General features: G+C 40.1%; 1 protein-coding gene across 38 annotated transcripts in view; it reads right to left on the minus strand.

The window, feature by feature from the left end:
- The window catches only part of LOC126407500 (uncharacterized), a 14,393-nt gene extending 4,153 nt beyond the window's left edge, over positions 1 to 10,240 (minus strand). Inside the window, exons 1-8 of one of the 38 annotated variants that reach the window (XM_050072436.1) lie at positions 8,184 to 10,240; positions 7,356 to 7,540; positions 7,164 to 7,261; positions 6,918 to 7,078; positions 6,635 to 6,827; positions 6,141 to 6,288; positions 5,982 to 6,057; positions 5,748 to 5,902 (exon numbers count right to left, since the gene is read on the minus strand). In XM_050072436.1, coding sequence (XP_049928393.1) covers positions 5,811 to 5,902; positions 5,982 to 6,057; positions 6,141 to 6,288; positions 6,635 to 6,827; positions 6,918 to 7,078; positions 7,164 to 7,261; positions 7,356 to 7,540; positions 8,184 to 10,203 — 2,973 coding nt within the window. In that variant the 5' untranslated portion in view covers positions 10,204 to 10,240 and the 3' untranslated portion in view covers positions 5,748 to 5,810. Of the gene's footprint in view, positions 1 to 5,747; positions 5,903 to 5,981; positions 6,058 to 6,140; positions 6,289 to 6,634; positions 6,828 to 6,917; positions 7,079 to 7,163; positions 7,262 to 7,355; positions 7,541 to 8,183 lie in introns of those variants that run through there. The other 37 variants (XM_050072439.1, XM_050072438.1, XM_050072437.1 and 34 more) reach the window with 37 other exon arrangements.
- Positions 10,241 to 16,431: the final 6,191 nt, after the last annotated feature.

The raw sequence follows: 16,431 nt of genomic DNA on the forward strand, positions 1-16,431 counted from the left end.
ACAGGGCCATGTAGCTTTGGATTTTTTTCTTCCTCATTAATAAAACCCTTCATTTAAAAACTGCATTTTGTGTTTACTTGTGTTATCTTTGACTAATGTTTAAATTTGTTTGATGATCTGAAACATTTAAGTGTGGAAAACATGCAAAACAGTAAGAAATCAGGAAGGGGGCAAACACTTTTTCACACCACTGTATATATATATACATATACATATATTCTGCACTTTATATGTTTGCTAATATCCACATAAGTGGAGTTTTAGTTTCAACCTGACACAATGTTGAGGAGTGCCACAAGCCAGTCTGAGAATTGGACTGCATTACTAAATTAACCCCACAAAACAATGTGGCAGTAAATAATGTCTTCCTTGGCTTTGCAAATGACGCATGGTTACTACTGTAGGTTGGATGGAGAAAGCAAACATACTGTTCAATCCAGCTTTCTCAATGAGAGCAGCTCCCACATGGAACAGTCCGCAAACACTTACAAGAGACTGTGACACATGTCATTAATAACCTACTGTCATGGCTAAAAGAAAATTAAGTGTGTGACAATACTCTAACTTTTCAAAAGCTGAAGTGTGCTTTGTTTTTATGTTTTATGTACTTTTTTTGCATGTTTTTGCGTATTTTATGCGCTCTTATGAAGTGTCCTGTTTAAATGTAGACTGTATGTGTTTTATTTATCTATTTATTTTTTGTAGTTGCCATCACACATGCGCAGGGACTACAGTTGAAAATTAGTTAAGTTGGCTGGCACATTTACAGAAATGTTTAGTTTTGCCTGCTTTTGTTCTTGTGTTTTTAGTTTTGATATGGCAGGGAAAAAAGATGACACCATTTTCGTTTCTGAATCTTGGTTGTGCTTTGGTAGTATTCTGCCAGATAAGCAGTTGCTAACAAAGCTGGCTAACGCATTAAATGCCAGCTTCACAGCTACATCTGAAATTGCAGTAATCAGAATTAAACAATGCATGAGACGCTGCACATACTCTGTGATTTCTGCCTGCCAGTGGACAAACTGATGTCTCATACACGTCAACGTTTTGGTTTTATATTTGTATAATTATAGACCCTTTTAGGGTCGAAGTCACAATGACGTCAGTTTATTAGCTGTAGGCGAAACACGACTTGCCACCACAGGGCTGTAGGCTATAGGAGTCTTAAAATGTCATCTTATTGTGTTATTGGGAGCCAGAATAGAAGGAGTCATGGCTCAAAACTCAAATTCTATCAGCCGCCACTGGCCGTCAACAAAAACAAAGACAACTATGGTGTAATAAGACGAAAGAACTTGATGGACGTGATCATCAAAAATGCTTGCATGTGCAGCACACGCTTCATATCAAATTAGGGAAAAAATATGTTGTAGGGATGTATAATGTGTATGAAGGGTTATCATGCCCACCTAATCAGAAACTGGGAAGTACTAAGAGGAATACTGGATTGCTCCCTAACGCTAACTTTTTGGGACATTAGCTTGGTTTCCATAGCAAAACAAACTGGAAGAAGCTAGTCAAGTGTCGTCCTTCTTTGTTGTCCTACGGCAATCCTGTCAAATCATCCATCCACTGAATGAAAGCATACGGGTCGACCAGTCTGGTCCAGTTGGTCAGTGTTTACTTTATTCAAGTAGCACTTGCGGCCCCGGAGAGTGAGTGACCTAACATGGTGCGTTCGTAAATTCATTCAGTGATGCTCTACACTAAACTAAGAGCCCTGTTGGACAAAGAAATGGAGCTTTATATTTTTGTATGAATTAACGAACGGTTAAGTTGTTCACACATTCACTCTGCTCGACGTGCTGCTGCTCCGTCTCCACAGACAAAGTGCCTAGAGTGCCACTCTGAGAGCACAGTGCTTTTGATAGCCGTACAGTACATTCTGACAGTGTTACGAATTTCCGCTCACATGATCTTCCTCCATGTCTTAAACAGGCCAAAACAACTCACTAGCTAGTGCTGGCCAATGTCTTTGGAGAACTGTCATGGGTCTATATGATAAATTATACTGTTTTAATTAAAATGGAATTAATACATCAATGGAAATTCAATTGTTTTTACTATAACTGTATGCTATTTAGGCTTGTCTTTGTGATGAACCAAATTTTAAGGATGGTTAACAGATGTGGCTTGGGGAATGTCACAATCCTCACAGACACATTATATTGTTGTCACATCTTAAGTTAGGGAATGTTAGCAAAATGCTAACTAACTTGCTTACATACAGCTACATTTGGAGGAGTTAGCCCAACATCAAATCAACAACATCAGCCAGGTTCGCTTCCTCCTTAGTTCTGTACTAACATTAAAGAGATTTGGAAAAGGACAGGTAAGTTGGCTGCTGGCATATTTTTACGATGACATGAATTATCATTAGCCAGGAAAGATCAAGGCTAACATTCCTTTGTTTATATCATCTCTGTGAGGCTATGTGCTCACCTGAAGTAACCAATAACTTTCTACGGTAAAGAGAGACTAACACAAGGTCAGCACCGAGGTCCTGTTGTCGGCTTCTTGAAGCTTTATATTGCCTAACATCGAGAAACTATTGAATAAACATGGCAACACCTGGCTAAGCAGAACCAGCACTGCCATGTTTCTTTATGTAAAGTTTGTCTGACTTAGCAACAGTAACTATGCGGGTGGTACTTAGGATTGGTCAATTTTTTCCAAATATTTCAAGAGGTTTATGAGTAATGACTCAAAAAATTGTTACAATTGCCCCCGGTCTCCCCCAAACTTACAAACGAAACTTCAAAAGGTTACCAAAACTACAAACTACTTAGCCATGTTGTGCCATTTTTGTCTTACTGTTCAGAGAAAACTGTCTCTCTTATGCCTTTGACTGACTAGAGTTTCTCTACGCACTTAAATCTCTTTGTTGTATTATGGGCAACTTGTAACATAGTATTGCTCCATTACTGTATTTCTGGTCTATTCAATTTGTATTTGATTCAATGTATCCATTAATCTAATTTGTAAAATCTAATCTTTATTTCTATTAATTTTTGTATCGCTTATGTTGATTTTAAATGTCATTCAAATGATTTTCATTTGATTGACACAACATTACACAACAGACATTAACTAAATTCCTCTCTGTAATACCCACTCCAACTATTTGACTGGCTGAAACACTATGGGCCTTTCTTAGTAGAGATTATATTTGGTAGCCCAGACCTCTAAGAGTAAGAGGACACAGTATCCTCAGTGTACAGCAGTGAGACTCAATCTATGGCCTGTGGGCCAGATAGGGTGCCAGGTGGCCCGCCAACCATTTCTAATTCACAATGAAAATACATATATTAACAATGGGGAATTTTTTTGTACTTTAAATGTAAATAAGGTGCCAGAGTGCATAAAAAGCATCAAAAGAGAGCTTTTTGCTACAATATTTTTATTTATTTTTCAACATCTTAAGATACAGCCTATTTTCATTCATACAATGTTTGCAAACATAAAGGCCTGCTGCATTATTACAAAAGAAAAAACAAAAAACATACTTAGACACAAAAAAACAAACAAAACAGTCATGCTCCTGTTCAAGCCAGAAAAAAATCTCCAAATGGCATGTCTCAAAATAGTACTCATAAAATGGAGTATATTCATTGTGACATATGTTAAATCCAGATGTCTAGAAAAAAAATGATTTGGAAAGAAATTATAAACTTGAAAACTGCATTGTCCATGGAACCTACTCACTCAGGTCATCTGTTATATCTAAATCCTTTACATAATCTATGAAGGGTCCCCATATAAATTCAAACACATACTGTTTGGCCTTTAATATGTAAGTTATTCTCTCTATGGGAGACTTGATAACATCTGTCTTGTCCACTGAGTAATACTTGGTCTATAAATCCCTTTCCATAATAATGCAATACATTTTTTTGCATTGAGCAAGCTGAGATCTATAAATGCTCGTTCATATTTACTGTAATTATGTTTCTTTGGATATAAGCCCAAGAGAAAAAGTTTAGGATCCAGTAAAATTTGTTTTGAAATTACCTCCTCTATCACAACTCTTACCTCTTCCCAGAACATGTTAACCTTTGTACATTGCCAAATACAATGGAACACAGTCCCTCTGTTTTCTGTACATTTTGTGCATATATCTGGTATATTTGGGTCAAACCAGTTTAAGTCCACTGGTGCCAAATAAGTCTGCATTAACCATTTATATTGTATTAATTTTTGACATGTATTTATAGATTTGATATGAGCACCAGTGCAAGCTGCTTCCCAATCTTCCTCTGAAATTTCAAGTTGCAAGTTTTCCTTCCAGGCTTTTAATTTAGACTGTGAGTTTTTCAGGTTAGCAAGATGACAACAGATTGTAAAGTTCTGATATGATACCTTTCCTCACCTTGTCCTTTATCATACTTTTTTCCAGAAGTGAATATAAAGTCCTGGTAAGCAGATTATTTTGATTTACTTTAACAAAATTTCTAAGCTGAAGATACTTAAAGAAATGTTTGTTATTAAGGTTAAAATTAGATCTCAGCTCTTCAAAAGACATCATAGTGTCTGGGTCTTATATATAAAGATCTTGAATCATTTTAAGTCCCTTACAGAGGGCTTTTTTTATAGACAAACAAAAAAACTGCTAGGGGAGGATCCCCTGGACCCTCTGACAGAGACCCAGGCTAAGACTCTAACGTCCTTAGAAACTAGAAGCGGCCCTACGTTCACCTGACCTGTGTGGGGCTGCTGCTACTGCATTTGCCTTGTTCATTCATTTTATCTGATAAATATTATTATTTTTTGTTTATTAACTGGCCCCCGCTCTCCTGTTATTTTGCACAAGTGGCCCTTCTGCAAAGTCATTTCCTGGCTGTCCTCGCAGTTCAACATTAACTGTAAAGAATCTCAACTTCAAAGTCTGCTTAAATTAAGTATGATAAAATATCAGTGAATATCAGAACAGTTAGCTCCAATAGAGCACTTATGACTCTGTTTCAGTAAACATTTCTTCAAAAAGTGATTTCTTTCCATCTTTTTATTATTTTGGAAACATCATTGGTGTTATTATTGACACCAACAGTCCATGTTTATTAGAATGCCACTGATTTCAGAGTTTCAACCCATCTGTTGTACCTCCTGTGAGTTTAGATAAATGCGTACTATCCCCTTTAAGGCAGTGTTTTCAAACATTTTCTTGCAACTTGGAATAACCTGAATTTACCAATGATATACTCTTGTGCAGTCCAATCCAATACTATAGATACTGGCCCATCAGGATACGCTTTGTGAAGCTATAAATACATTTAAATTTATTATTTTTTTTTTTATTGTTGATCTGTTTCAGACATGAGTTGATTAACTATTTGGTCATTTTGATTTTGTTGTTAGTTTAGATGTTTAATATTCTATTTACCTCCTTTATGTAAACAAGATCTGACAAAATAAGAGAAACATTTTAATATAATGCCATCCAATACAACTTCACCACTAATTAAAACCTAAAAAATCACCAGTGAAATCGACACCACGCTGACATAGTTTAAAAAATTGAACTTAATAAGCTTTAAAAGGGATTTATCAGGGGAATAGTATTGCCCAATAACTGGTAAGCTTTTAAAGTCAGTCATAGTCAGTTTTATTAAATATATACTCGGCTACAGTCATTTGGGGATCTTCCTGCACCACACTTTTAACTCTTGAGTCTTTTTCAACACGTTTTACAAACATTACAATTATGAACATTGTCATTTTCATTTCACATCAATAATAAGTGAACCATGTTAATGCTTCAAATCTTTTACTAAATGTTCATGGCCAAATTCTTGAGCTGGACACTGTGCTGTTTACTGCTGAGGGGAGCTCATGATCACTGGTCCGGAAGAAACCACAACCCGTGGCTCAGCCCTCCTCCGGTCCACATCCTTGACATCTCTCTCTGCAGACAGACATACAAAGATGGTTAGATTAAAGTGCATATCGCTCTGAATTCTGCAGTTTATAAATTCATCTCTTACTTCTTCTGTAGCATGATGGTTCACAGGAGTGACCCGCAGCAGCAGTGCACACAGCTGTACTGCAGTGGATGTACACCTGAACAAGAAAACACCGTTAGCAGAGCAAAACAACAATATTTGGTTGCTTTGTTGTTTATCATCAACAGATATATTTATTACCTGTTCCTTCATGGGTTCCATTGAATTGGTGTCTACAAAGGTAAACATCTTGAAAATGAAACGCCTGTAGTGACTGGGGAAGCCCAGACCAGAGGAGAGACCGACTGGAACCAGTGAGGACAAGTAGCGATCATCCCTGTATGGACACCTGGGGGAAAAGAATATGATATTGAGGCAATGACACTGAAATTAAATTGAGTAAGGAAGTCAGTATCTGTCATTTCAACCTGGTAATACATCAATATCTGCTGATATTAGTTTGCCTGCAATACTTTGTTTTGGCACGTGTTGGCCCAAAAATAATTACAGTACAGAAATTTAGAAGCAGATTATTTTTCAACTCTAGAATGTCAAAATTGACAGGTTTTTATTATCATTGGCAAAACTATGTAAGTTTCAATCAGACTCTAGTTTTCATCAGATTATAATCAGTCTTCACAACGAGCAGACAAACTGACCGCAATGTAAAACATGTAAGTTGGTGTCGTAGTTACCCGTCTGTCAGAATGTCCCACTGTGGCAGACTGTGAGGGTTGGAGCTTGTGGTTGTCCAACAACGACCAAGAGTCAGGACAAGGTTGGGATCTGTCTTTTCAAGGAGTTGCACCTCCACATACACAGGGTCCCTCAGTACTTTGGTCACAGGATAGTCTGCATCCGTGTAGAAAGAGCTATAGGCCACTTCCACTGCAAGAACAGAGATTAGTTAGTGAGACCAGCCAGCTGTAGAAAATTATCGACAAACACAGCAGTGCTGCTAGGCTGATATACACTTACCTTCATTGCAACCCTTTGTATTGCACTGTCCGTTTGCCAACCTCATACATACTCTTATGGGTCCCAGAGCAGCAACTGGCAGAGGAGGATTATCTAATGGCATTACTTCTACGACCACAGTTTCAATAGAAGTGCCAGTGTACCTACACTGGAAGAGCAATCTGTAAAGAGAAAAATGCCATTATATTGCTCGGTCAGATCTTTTATTTTGTCAGCACAAACATCTTTTAAGCAAGGATGACCTACTCATAGTAGCTGTCTCTGGTAATGGCTCCAAGAGGTCCAACTCCCACTTCATATGAGGAAACCATCCTGTTCTCATAGATTATAACACCAGGCTCTTCCTATAAAAACAAAACATATTGGAATTGTGGGAACAACAACAATGTTTTAATGCTGTCTTTGTTGGTTGAAAAGTAGAGAAAATGAAGGTCTTACCATAACAACGGAGCCACAGGCTGTGACAGGAAACTGGTAGATGGCAAATGCTGAGTTCGAGTCAACATGTGTACAGCCCTGGCCCTGTCCCAACAGTGAGATTGATTCGAGGTCAATGTTGGGCAGAGTGGCATCTCTTGCTACTACCACGATGAACTGGGCATCCTTGGTGCACTGGACAGTCACTGGTGGAACAAAAACAGGTGTTGATAAGCTGAATGGTTTGATATGCAGATCAAAGAGAATTTAAGAGTCCACAGATGTTTGGAAAACTATTTGGGGGTTTACTTCGGGTACAGCTAAGCCAAATGCTAATGTTAGCAGACTAAGATGCTGATAATGACAATTTTGACATGATCATCTTTGTTAAGCATGTAAACATCTGGTAATTAGTAACAAGGTAAGTACTAGTAATTAAATTTTGACTTTGATGGTGCCACTAGAGGCAAAGTAAGGGGATCACCAAAGTCATGAAGATTCATCCCCAGGGGACTTTGATGGTCTATGCCAAAGGATGACAAATCAGGTGACATCTTGGTCTTATTAGTAAAGTGACTGTGATATTATGCACACATCATCAGACATGTTGTAGGCCCAAGTGGGGAAAGGTTATATAAGCTTAACCCGATCACTGAATCATATTTTCGAAGAAAAATCAAACAAAACAGCGAACACTAAGCAAAAACAATGCACCATAATAGTATTCTATCTGGATCATTTCCTAGCTAAGGAAAGTCACCCATTGCTGACACAATGCAGTAATTACTCATTGCAACCAAATATGCAAGTCTTATGCTTTTTGAAGTCAGAGCCTTGTCGAAAACCCACCTGCTTTTCCAAAGTAGCACTGTCGGCCATCAAAGCAGCAGCTAATCGCTTCACATGTAGCAGCAGTGATATCAGGACCACCACATGGGACTTTCTGGTTCTCTGCCACCTCACAACTCTGGAAAGAAGGCTGGTGTTTGGAAGGTGCCTGTGGTGATGTCGGTTGATGCGGTTGTTGTGGTTGATACGGTTGATGTGGTTGCTGCGGCTGATATGGTTCATATGGCTGATGTGGTTGCTGCGGTTTAGTTGGTTGGTATGGCTGATGTGGTTGCTGCGGTTTAGTTGGTTGGTATGGTTGATGTGGTTGCTGCGGTTTAGTTGGTTGGTATGGTTGATGTGGTTGCTGTGGTTTAGTTGGTTGGTATGGCTGATGTGGTTGCTGTGGTTTAGTTGGTTGGTATGGTTGATGTGGTTGCTCCGGTTTATTTGGTTGGTATGGTTGATGTGGTTGCTCCGGTTGATATGGTTGATATGGTTGATGTGGTTGCTCCGGTTGGTATGGTTCATATGGTTGAGGTGGTTGCTGCGGTTGAGGGGCCTGTGGTTCTTGGGGAGACTGAAAATCAGTAAATGCTCGTGGATATGGAAAATGCTTTGGCCCTTGAGAATATTGAGGCCGTGGTGGCAAAACCTGTGGTCTTGGTTCATAAAACTTTGGTGGTGATGGAGGAGGTTGGACCTTTGGAGCTTGAGAGTATTGAGGCTGTGGTGGCGAAACCTGTGGTCTTGGTTCGTAAACCTGAGGCCGTGGTGGCGACACCTGTGGTCTTGGATCATGAGCCTGAGGCGGTGGAGGTTGGCCCTTTGGAGCTTGAGAATATTGCGGCTGTGGTGGCAAAACTTGTGGTCTTGGTTCATAAACCTGAGGCCGTGGTGGCGAAACCTGTGGTCTTGGTTCATAAACCTGAGGCCGTGGTGGCGAAACCTGTGGTCTTGGTTCATAAACCTTCTGTGGGGGCGGAGGAGGTTGGACCTTTGGAACTTGAGAGTATTGAGGCTGTGGTGGCGAAACCTGTGGTCTTGGTTCATAAACCTGAGGCCGTGGGGGTGACACCTGTGGTCTTGGTTCATAAGCCTTCTGTGGTGGCGGAGGAGGTTGGCCCTTTGGAACTTGAGAATATTGAGGCTGTGGTGGCGAAACCTGTGGTCTTGGTTCATAATCCCTCTGTGGTGGCGGAGGATGTTGGACCTTTGGAACTTGAGAATATTGAGGCTGCGGTGGTGAAACCTGTGGTCTTGGTTCATAAACCTGAGGCTGTGGTGGCGAAACCTGTGGTCTTGGATCATAAACCTGAGGTTGTGGTGGCGACACCTGTGGTCTTGGTTCATAAGCCTTCTGTGGTGGTGGAGGAGGTTGAACCTTTGGAGCTTGAGAATATTGCGGCTGTGGTGGCGAAACCTGTGGTCTTGGTTCATAAACCTGAGGCCGTGGTGGCGACACCTGTGGTCTTGGTTCATAAGCCTTCTGTGGTGGTGGAGGAGGTTGGACCTTTGGAGCTTGAGAATATTGCGGCTGTGGTGGCGAAACTTGTGGTCTTGGTTCATAAACCTTAGGCCGTGGTGGCGACACCTGTGGTCTTGGTTCATAAACCTGAGGCCGTGGTGGCGACACCTGTGGTCTTGGTTCATAAGCCTTCTGTGGTGGTGGAGGAGGTTGGACCTTTGGAGCTTGAGAATATTGAGGCTGTGGTGGCGAAACCTGTGGTCTTGGTTCATAAACCTGAGGCTGTGGTGGCGACACTTGTGGTCTTGGTTCATAAGCCTTCTGTGGTGGCGGAGGAGGTTGGGCCTTTGGAGCTTGAGAATATTGCGGCTGTGGTGGCGAAACTTGTGGTCTTGGTTCATAAACCCTCTGCGGTGCTGGAGGTTGACGAACCTGTGGTGCCTGAGGAGGTGGAGCGCCCTTTGTCATCGATGATGCAGACCATACTGAGTCCTGAGCTCCTACCTGTGTCCCAACTAAGCACCCTAGCAGTGCTAGTGCCACCAAAGAGGTGACCCGCCAACTCTTTGCCATGGTTTCACAGCAGTTTGACCAGGACAACCCAAAGTATTATGTGTGCTGCCACATTTATATGTGACTAGGCCTGATGTTTCATAAACCCCACCTCTGAGGCCAAATAACCACCAATCACACCTTCCACTCAAAAGCCTCAGAATTGTTTTATGTAATATTTTTTTTTATATTGATGATTTGATTTGGCAACGGAACAAATTCAGTTGTATGGGAGGGACAAGAGGATTAAACACATGTCCTATCAGATCAGGCCTCTGAGGTGGCAGACAGTTTGACATTAAATGATCTATTGACAATTTAGGTCACAAAAACCTTTTCAAAGGTCTTTGTGGCCTCAACCTTTATTTGTCATCAAGTGTTTATTTTGCTGGTGCGAAATGCGTAGGACAAAACTGATTTGGCTTAGTTTGCAGTTTGTCTTGTATCTGTAACCAAACATTGAAAGGTTTAGATGACACTGAGACTGAGGACAAACCAGACAGGGGACATGTAGATCCCCCAAACTGCACTTCAGCTTCCTTGCTGTAATAATCAGTGACTTTGCAGTAAAATTGGCTTTGCTAGGAGTGTGTTACTCAAAATGAAAACATTACAAAGCTTACAAACCTTGCTAGACGTTGTCTTCACTATCACCAGACTATCACAGGGCTGTCACATAAAGACAAACAACCATTCACGCTCACATTCACACCTATGACAATTTAGTCTATCCCTATCCCCAACCTGCATGTCTTTGGACTGTGGGAGGAAGCTGGAGTACCCAGAGAAAACCCACACTGACACGGGGAGAACATGCAAACTCTACACAGAAGGGCTCACTCCTGGGATCAAACCAGGACCCCTCTTGCTGTGAGGCCACAGTGCTAACAACCACACCACCGTGCCGCCCTAGTTTGTTGTATGTAGTTGGTTATTTAGTTTTGAGCTCAGGAGCTTTCTTGCCCCTGGCAGGGGGCATCTTGTCCCAACAGTGGGACATCACTATCCTGCACAGGCTAACTTCATATCCAGATACTTAATTTTACAGTACTGACTATTGACTATTGACTTTGTTCTTAAGGAGGGCATTGTCTCCCATCTTACCCTACATATCTTTCTTTTTTCCTGCCTGCCTGCCTGCTAGCCGTGACTTCAGGACCAGAATGGAAATAATTAATTTGACTTTTTTGCAATATCCTGATAAATGTGAGTACTGTATGCACATTTGTGTATTTTATCAAGTAAAATCAATCAATTAATCAATCAGATAACAAGGGCGATCTGTGGTATGCTAAAATGTATCACAGCAGTAACACAAATATGGAAGAGTCAACGTCAGCAAAATAGGCTAACTTACTGATGTGTTTTACTCATCAATAGGCTTTATATCAGAAGTTTTCTAACATCAGCAAACATCAGCATGATATAGGCCCTACCAGACCATGTGAGGCTGTGGCATCAAAACCCCTGAGTTTTTAACCTTAACCAGGAAATTCCTACCTGGCAACAAGCCCTCTGGGAAAACTTCTCCCAGCTGTGTGTTGAATGGAGCAAGGATGAGTTTTATTGCTTTCAACTTTTCATTTGTAAAAAAAGATTTTTTAATTATTCTTATAAAACGGTGTACTTTTACTGTAAGTGGAAGATCCTACTGACTGAACCAAAGGATAAAAGGCAAAATTCTTGCCCCTACCAAAAGTAGAGAAATACATTATGATGTCAAAAATCTACTTAAGGGGCTAAAATTACTTTTTGAATGTACTCCAATGTATTTTTTTTAATTTTTTTTAAATCCCCAATTATCAGGATCAGAGTGTGTGTTTCTTTAGACCTTTACCTGAAGAGTTTCATGAAGTTTCTTTTGGGAAAGCCATACCATTAATGTACAACAGCTGCTCATGAAACAAACAGCTACTAACACCTTACTGACACACTAACTGGAAAGTTAAGAAAAATCCATGTCATACTTGTGTTTGACCAAACTGTGGTACTATTTTCTTTGTATTAGCTACAAGCAGTCATCATGGAGGCATCAAGGGCAGGAAACACACACACACACACACACACACACACACACGACTATGCAGTGGTGTTTGACATAAGCCCAAGTGAATCAAATAATAGTGAAACTGACACATTTTCTTTAGTCCCCACTTTGGATACCACACCTATTAGAATAGGCCATGTATTCTTTACTTGAGTATTTTTATATTTCATGCAACTTACTTCACCTCAGACAGCAGTACCATTGCAGATTTAGATTTTAGATAAAAAATATTCGATGAGCTTATATAAAATGATGGCTAGCCATAAATCAAACTCCTCAACAGTGGGCTATAGAAAGTAGTTTGAATCATCTCCACATGCTGCTATAGTATTTAAAAGCTGCTTACACATCAATATATGTGTAAAAATAATCCAATAATGTAATATAGGCTATATGATAATGTATCATTTTATATAATAAGTAGTTTTACTTTTTTACCTTATTTTGTTGCTTCTTCTGAGAGCAGTTTTGATGAATGTTGGAGCTTTACTTACAATGGAGTATTTTTTCAGTGTGGTGTTACTACTTTTACTGAAGTACAGTAAACTATCTGAATACTTCCCTCCAGTGATGGAAGAAGTGTTTCAATAATTTACCCATGTAAAAGTAGCAATACCACAAAATACTCTATTAGGCCTTCAAATGAAAGTCCTGCTATCAAAATTTCACTTAAGTAAAAGTACAGAAGTATCAGCAACAAAATGTTATTTTTTTTGTTATTATGACTGCTTTTACCACAAGTACTCAAAATGCAGTGTGGCTCTAGTCAGTGTTATGCTGTTAGCCGATATTATTGGATCATTATTATTGATGTATCAATATAAAAGTAGCTAGTAGCCTACTTTAATGCTGTTGTTCTTGGTCGAGGTTGGGCTTCTTTTAATATAGGACTATTTTTGGTAGTTTAATCATTGGATCATATTTTATCAACTGATCACATGTGTTGTATGTAAAAAATCTTAATGTGAAAATTTAAGAGGTTACTATAGCTCTTACATAAATGAAGTGAAAGTGAAAAGTACAATATGAGGGAAAAATAGGGAGTGCTTCACTGGATTAAGGCACTGTGGAGTTAAAAAATCAGGTGCTCTTCAAGGATAGAGCTAATGGTCATCTAAAGATGGAAGAAAAACAACAACTGGCCAGCTCGCTTAGTGTAAAAGTCCATGGTACAGGCAGGAGGTCGGAAAAAAAAGCATCTGAGGCACTCTGACTAGTTAAAAATCCTGTATTAATACATGGATAAAACAATGTGTTTCGACTCGAGTCTTCATCAGGGTGTAAAATGCATTGGAAACAGGTGTGCAGTTTAAGAACTCATGTCAGAGTCATGTGACACAGTAAGTACAATGGTACAATACTTATCTCTGAAATGTAGTTAAGTAGAATTATAAATAGGCATAAAATGGAAATACGTTGGCTAAGTAAGGTGCCTCAAAATTGCATTTAAGTTTGGTACTTGAGTAAATGTAGTCTACTCCGTTACTTTCCACTACTGTTTCCCTCACCTATGTGGCCTAATATACAAAGCCCAGTTTGACATTAGGGTGGTTTTCCCATTAAAGGGATAGTTCAGTTTTTTTGAAGTGGGGTTGCAAGGGGTACTTATCCATACACAGTATATTACGTACAGTAGATGTCAGTTGGCATGCCTTCAGTTTGGAGAAGCAGGCTGGAGTCCAACATGGGAGCCAAGGATTCTACTGAGTAGAGGATTCAGCAGCAAACTGCATTTTCAGTCTAAGTGTATGCTATATTTAGAGTATTTTTTACTGCTTCACCTTAGTGTTAGACAGCGATTTCTAGTGGGAAAATGAAGCCTATTTATCGCTTTCTTCAAAGCCAGACTCTATTAAGAAAAAATGTGATTTAATACTGTTGAACACAGGAGCTGCTGGTTTATCACTGCCTCAAACAGTAAGTTAGTTAGTTAGTGTTATTGTGTGACTTTGGCATTTAAAAGGGTTAGTTTGGATTCACTTAAGTCATACAACAACACAAACTAACTGATCGAAGCAGCAGCAGACCAGCAGCTCCCATGTTCAGCCAGCTAAAATATCTATTGTCTCAGACTCTCATCATCCCCTCTATGTAGTTTCTAGTTTCAGATGCTTCCATCAGGGCAGAGGTTTTGCCTCACTAAACGTAGCACTAAGTGTTACAGATGGTCCTTTGTCCCGTCTGCTATCGCTTATCTTAACCAGCAGTGACCTCTAACTGCCATGATTTAACTCTGACAGTGTGTGATTCTGGATTCTGTGTGCTATTTATTGTACTGTCTGTTTTGAGCCTATCCCAGCTGACATTGGGCGAGAGGCAGGGTACACCCTGGACAGGTCACCAGACTATCACAGGGCTGACATGTAGAGACAGACAACCATTCACACTCACATTTACACCTCCGGGCAATTTAGAGTCGCCAATTAACCTATCTCCAATCTGCATGTCTTTGGACTGTGGGAGGAAGCCGGAGTACCCGGAGAAAACCCATGCTGACATGGGGAGAACATGCAAACTCCGCACAGAAGGGCTCCCACACCCGGGATCAAACCAAGAACCCCTTTGCTGTGAGGTGACGGTGCTAACCACTGCACAAATGTGCCTCCCCCGTTTTTAAATTAATATACATATTTTTTTATCATTTACCTTTTAACACAGGTATATTTCAAAGGTGGCAATCTGAATCACTTGTAATGGCCCTGTTGCTGACCCCTCCACAGCAGAACATGGCTTAGCTCCATGTCAGATTCCAGTCTGCTTTTCCAAACTGCGAACATGCCGACTGACATCTACTGAATATGTAGAGACTTTCAATTTAAAAAATAAATTACATATAAGGCCTCTGAGGGGTTAACTGGGAGAACAACAATGAACCAATGTCCAATTCATCAGGTTTCTTTGAGTGTGGTGACTCATTTATTTTGACACGTGCTCACCTTCACATTGGTAAAACATTGTATGTCCATAAATTAACTCAGGTAAGTTTCCACTTAACAGTTTCAGGAGCCCGGTCTCACTCCGAAGTCGTCGAAATCTAGCACTTTGGTAGTGACTTGCGATGTCAGAAACCAACGAAAAAAGGCATCCTTTAACCTCGCCATGATACGTGGCTGTTGCCGTAATAGTTTAATGACACGAAAGTTAAAACATTAAAGTCAGACTTGGACGAGTGGGAGGGGTGTTTGATGGGTCCAACAACCACTGACTCTCACCCGAGAGAGCGTTTTTCGTGTCCTGTAATATTCTAAAGCCAAACCCTGTTCTTTTTTTCCTAAACCTAACCATGTGTTTTTGTTGCCTAAACCTAACCGTGCTTTTGTTGTGTAAACCTAACCATGCTTTTGTTGCCTAAACCTAACCGTGCTTTTGTTGCTTAAACCTGACCACGCGCTTTTGTTGCCTAAACCTGACCACTTGCTTTTGTTGCCTATAACCGTGCTTTCAGTTGCCTAACCCTAACCGTGTTTTTGTTGCCTCAACCTAATCATGCTTTTGTTGCCTAAACCTAACCATGCTTTTGTTGCCTAATCCTAACCACGTCTTTTTGTTGCCTAAACCTAACCATGCTTTCAGTTGCCTTAACCTAACCACATGTTTTTGTTGCCTAACCCCCACCCATGTGTGTTTGTTGTCGAAGCAAAAAGAACGTCAATTCATGGCATAGCACATTTATTTTGAAAGAGATTGTATATAATCGTTAAATGTTCTGTGAAAACGGAGGTGTATTTTGAAAGAAGACAATGCATGTAACAGGCAGAACTTGACACGGTGTCCCAGAACGTCCACAACCAACGCACCATGACCAAAACGTCAATATGTGACGAGGTCAGGGTGAGAATGTGTTTTTCAGAGTCCATCACAGGTAAGTGTCCATTCATCAAGTTCAGTTTCAACATGCTTCAAACTCTTAACAAGGTCAAAAAACTGTCACACACCTGCTGCTCATCACCTGCACCCTACCTATATTACCTGCATCTTCCTGTTCTAGTGCGCCACTCTGTGTACAAACAACAAACTGCATCTATTTACATGTAGTCACCATTATTTAAACATGAATCAAAACAAAGAATGTGTAATACACTGTTTATGGATAAGTAGCCCATACAACCCCACTTTAAAAAACACTGAACTATCCCTTTAACGAGCTCAACTATGACGGCCTACATTTCCCACAACTCCACGCGGTCTAATCCTCAGTGTGT

This window comes from Epinephelus moara, chromosome 20 (assembly GCF_006386435.1).
Source record: "Epinephelus moara isolate mb chromosome 20, YSFRI_EMoa_1.0, whole genome shotgun sequence".
NCBI lineage: Eukaryota > Metazoa > Chordata > Actinopteri > Perciformes > Serranidae > Epinephelus > Epinephelus moara.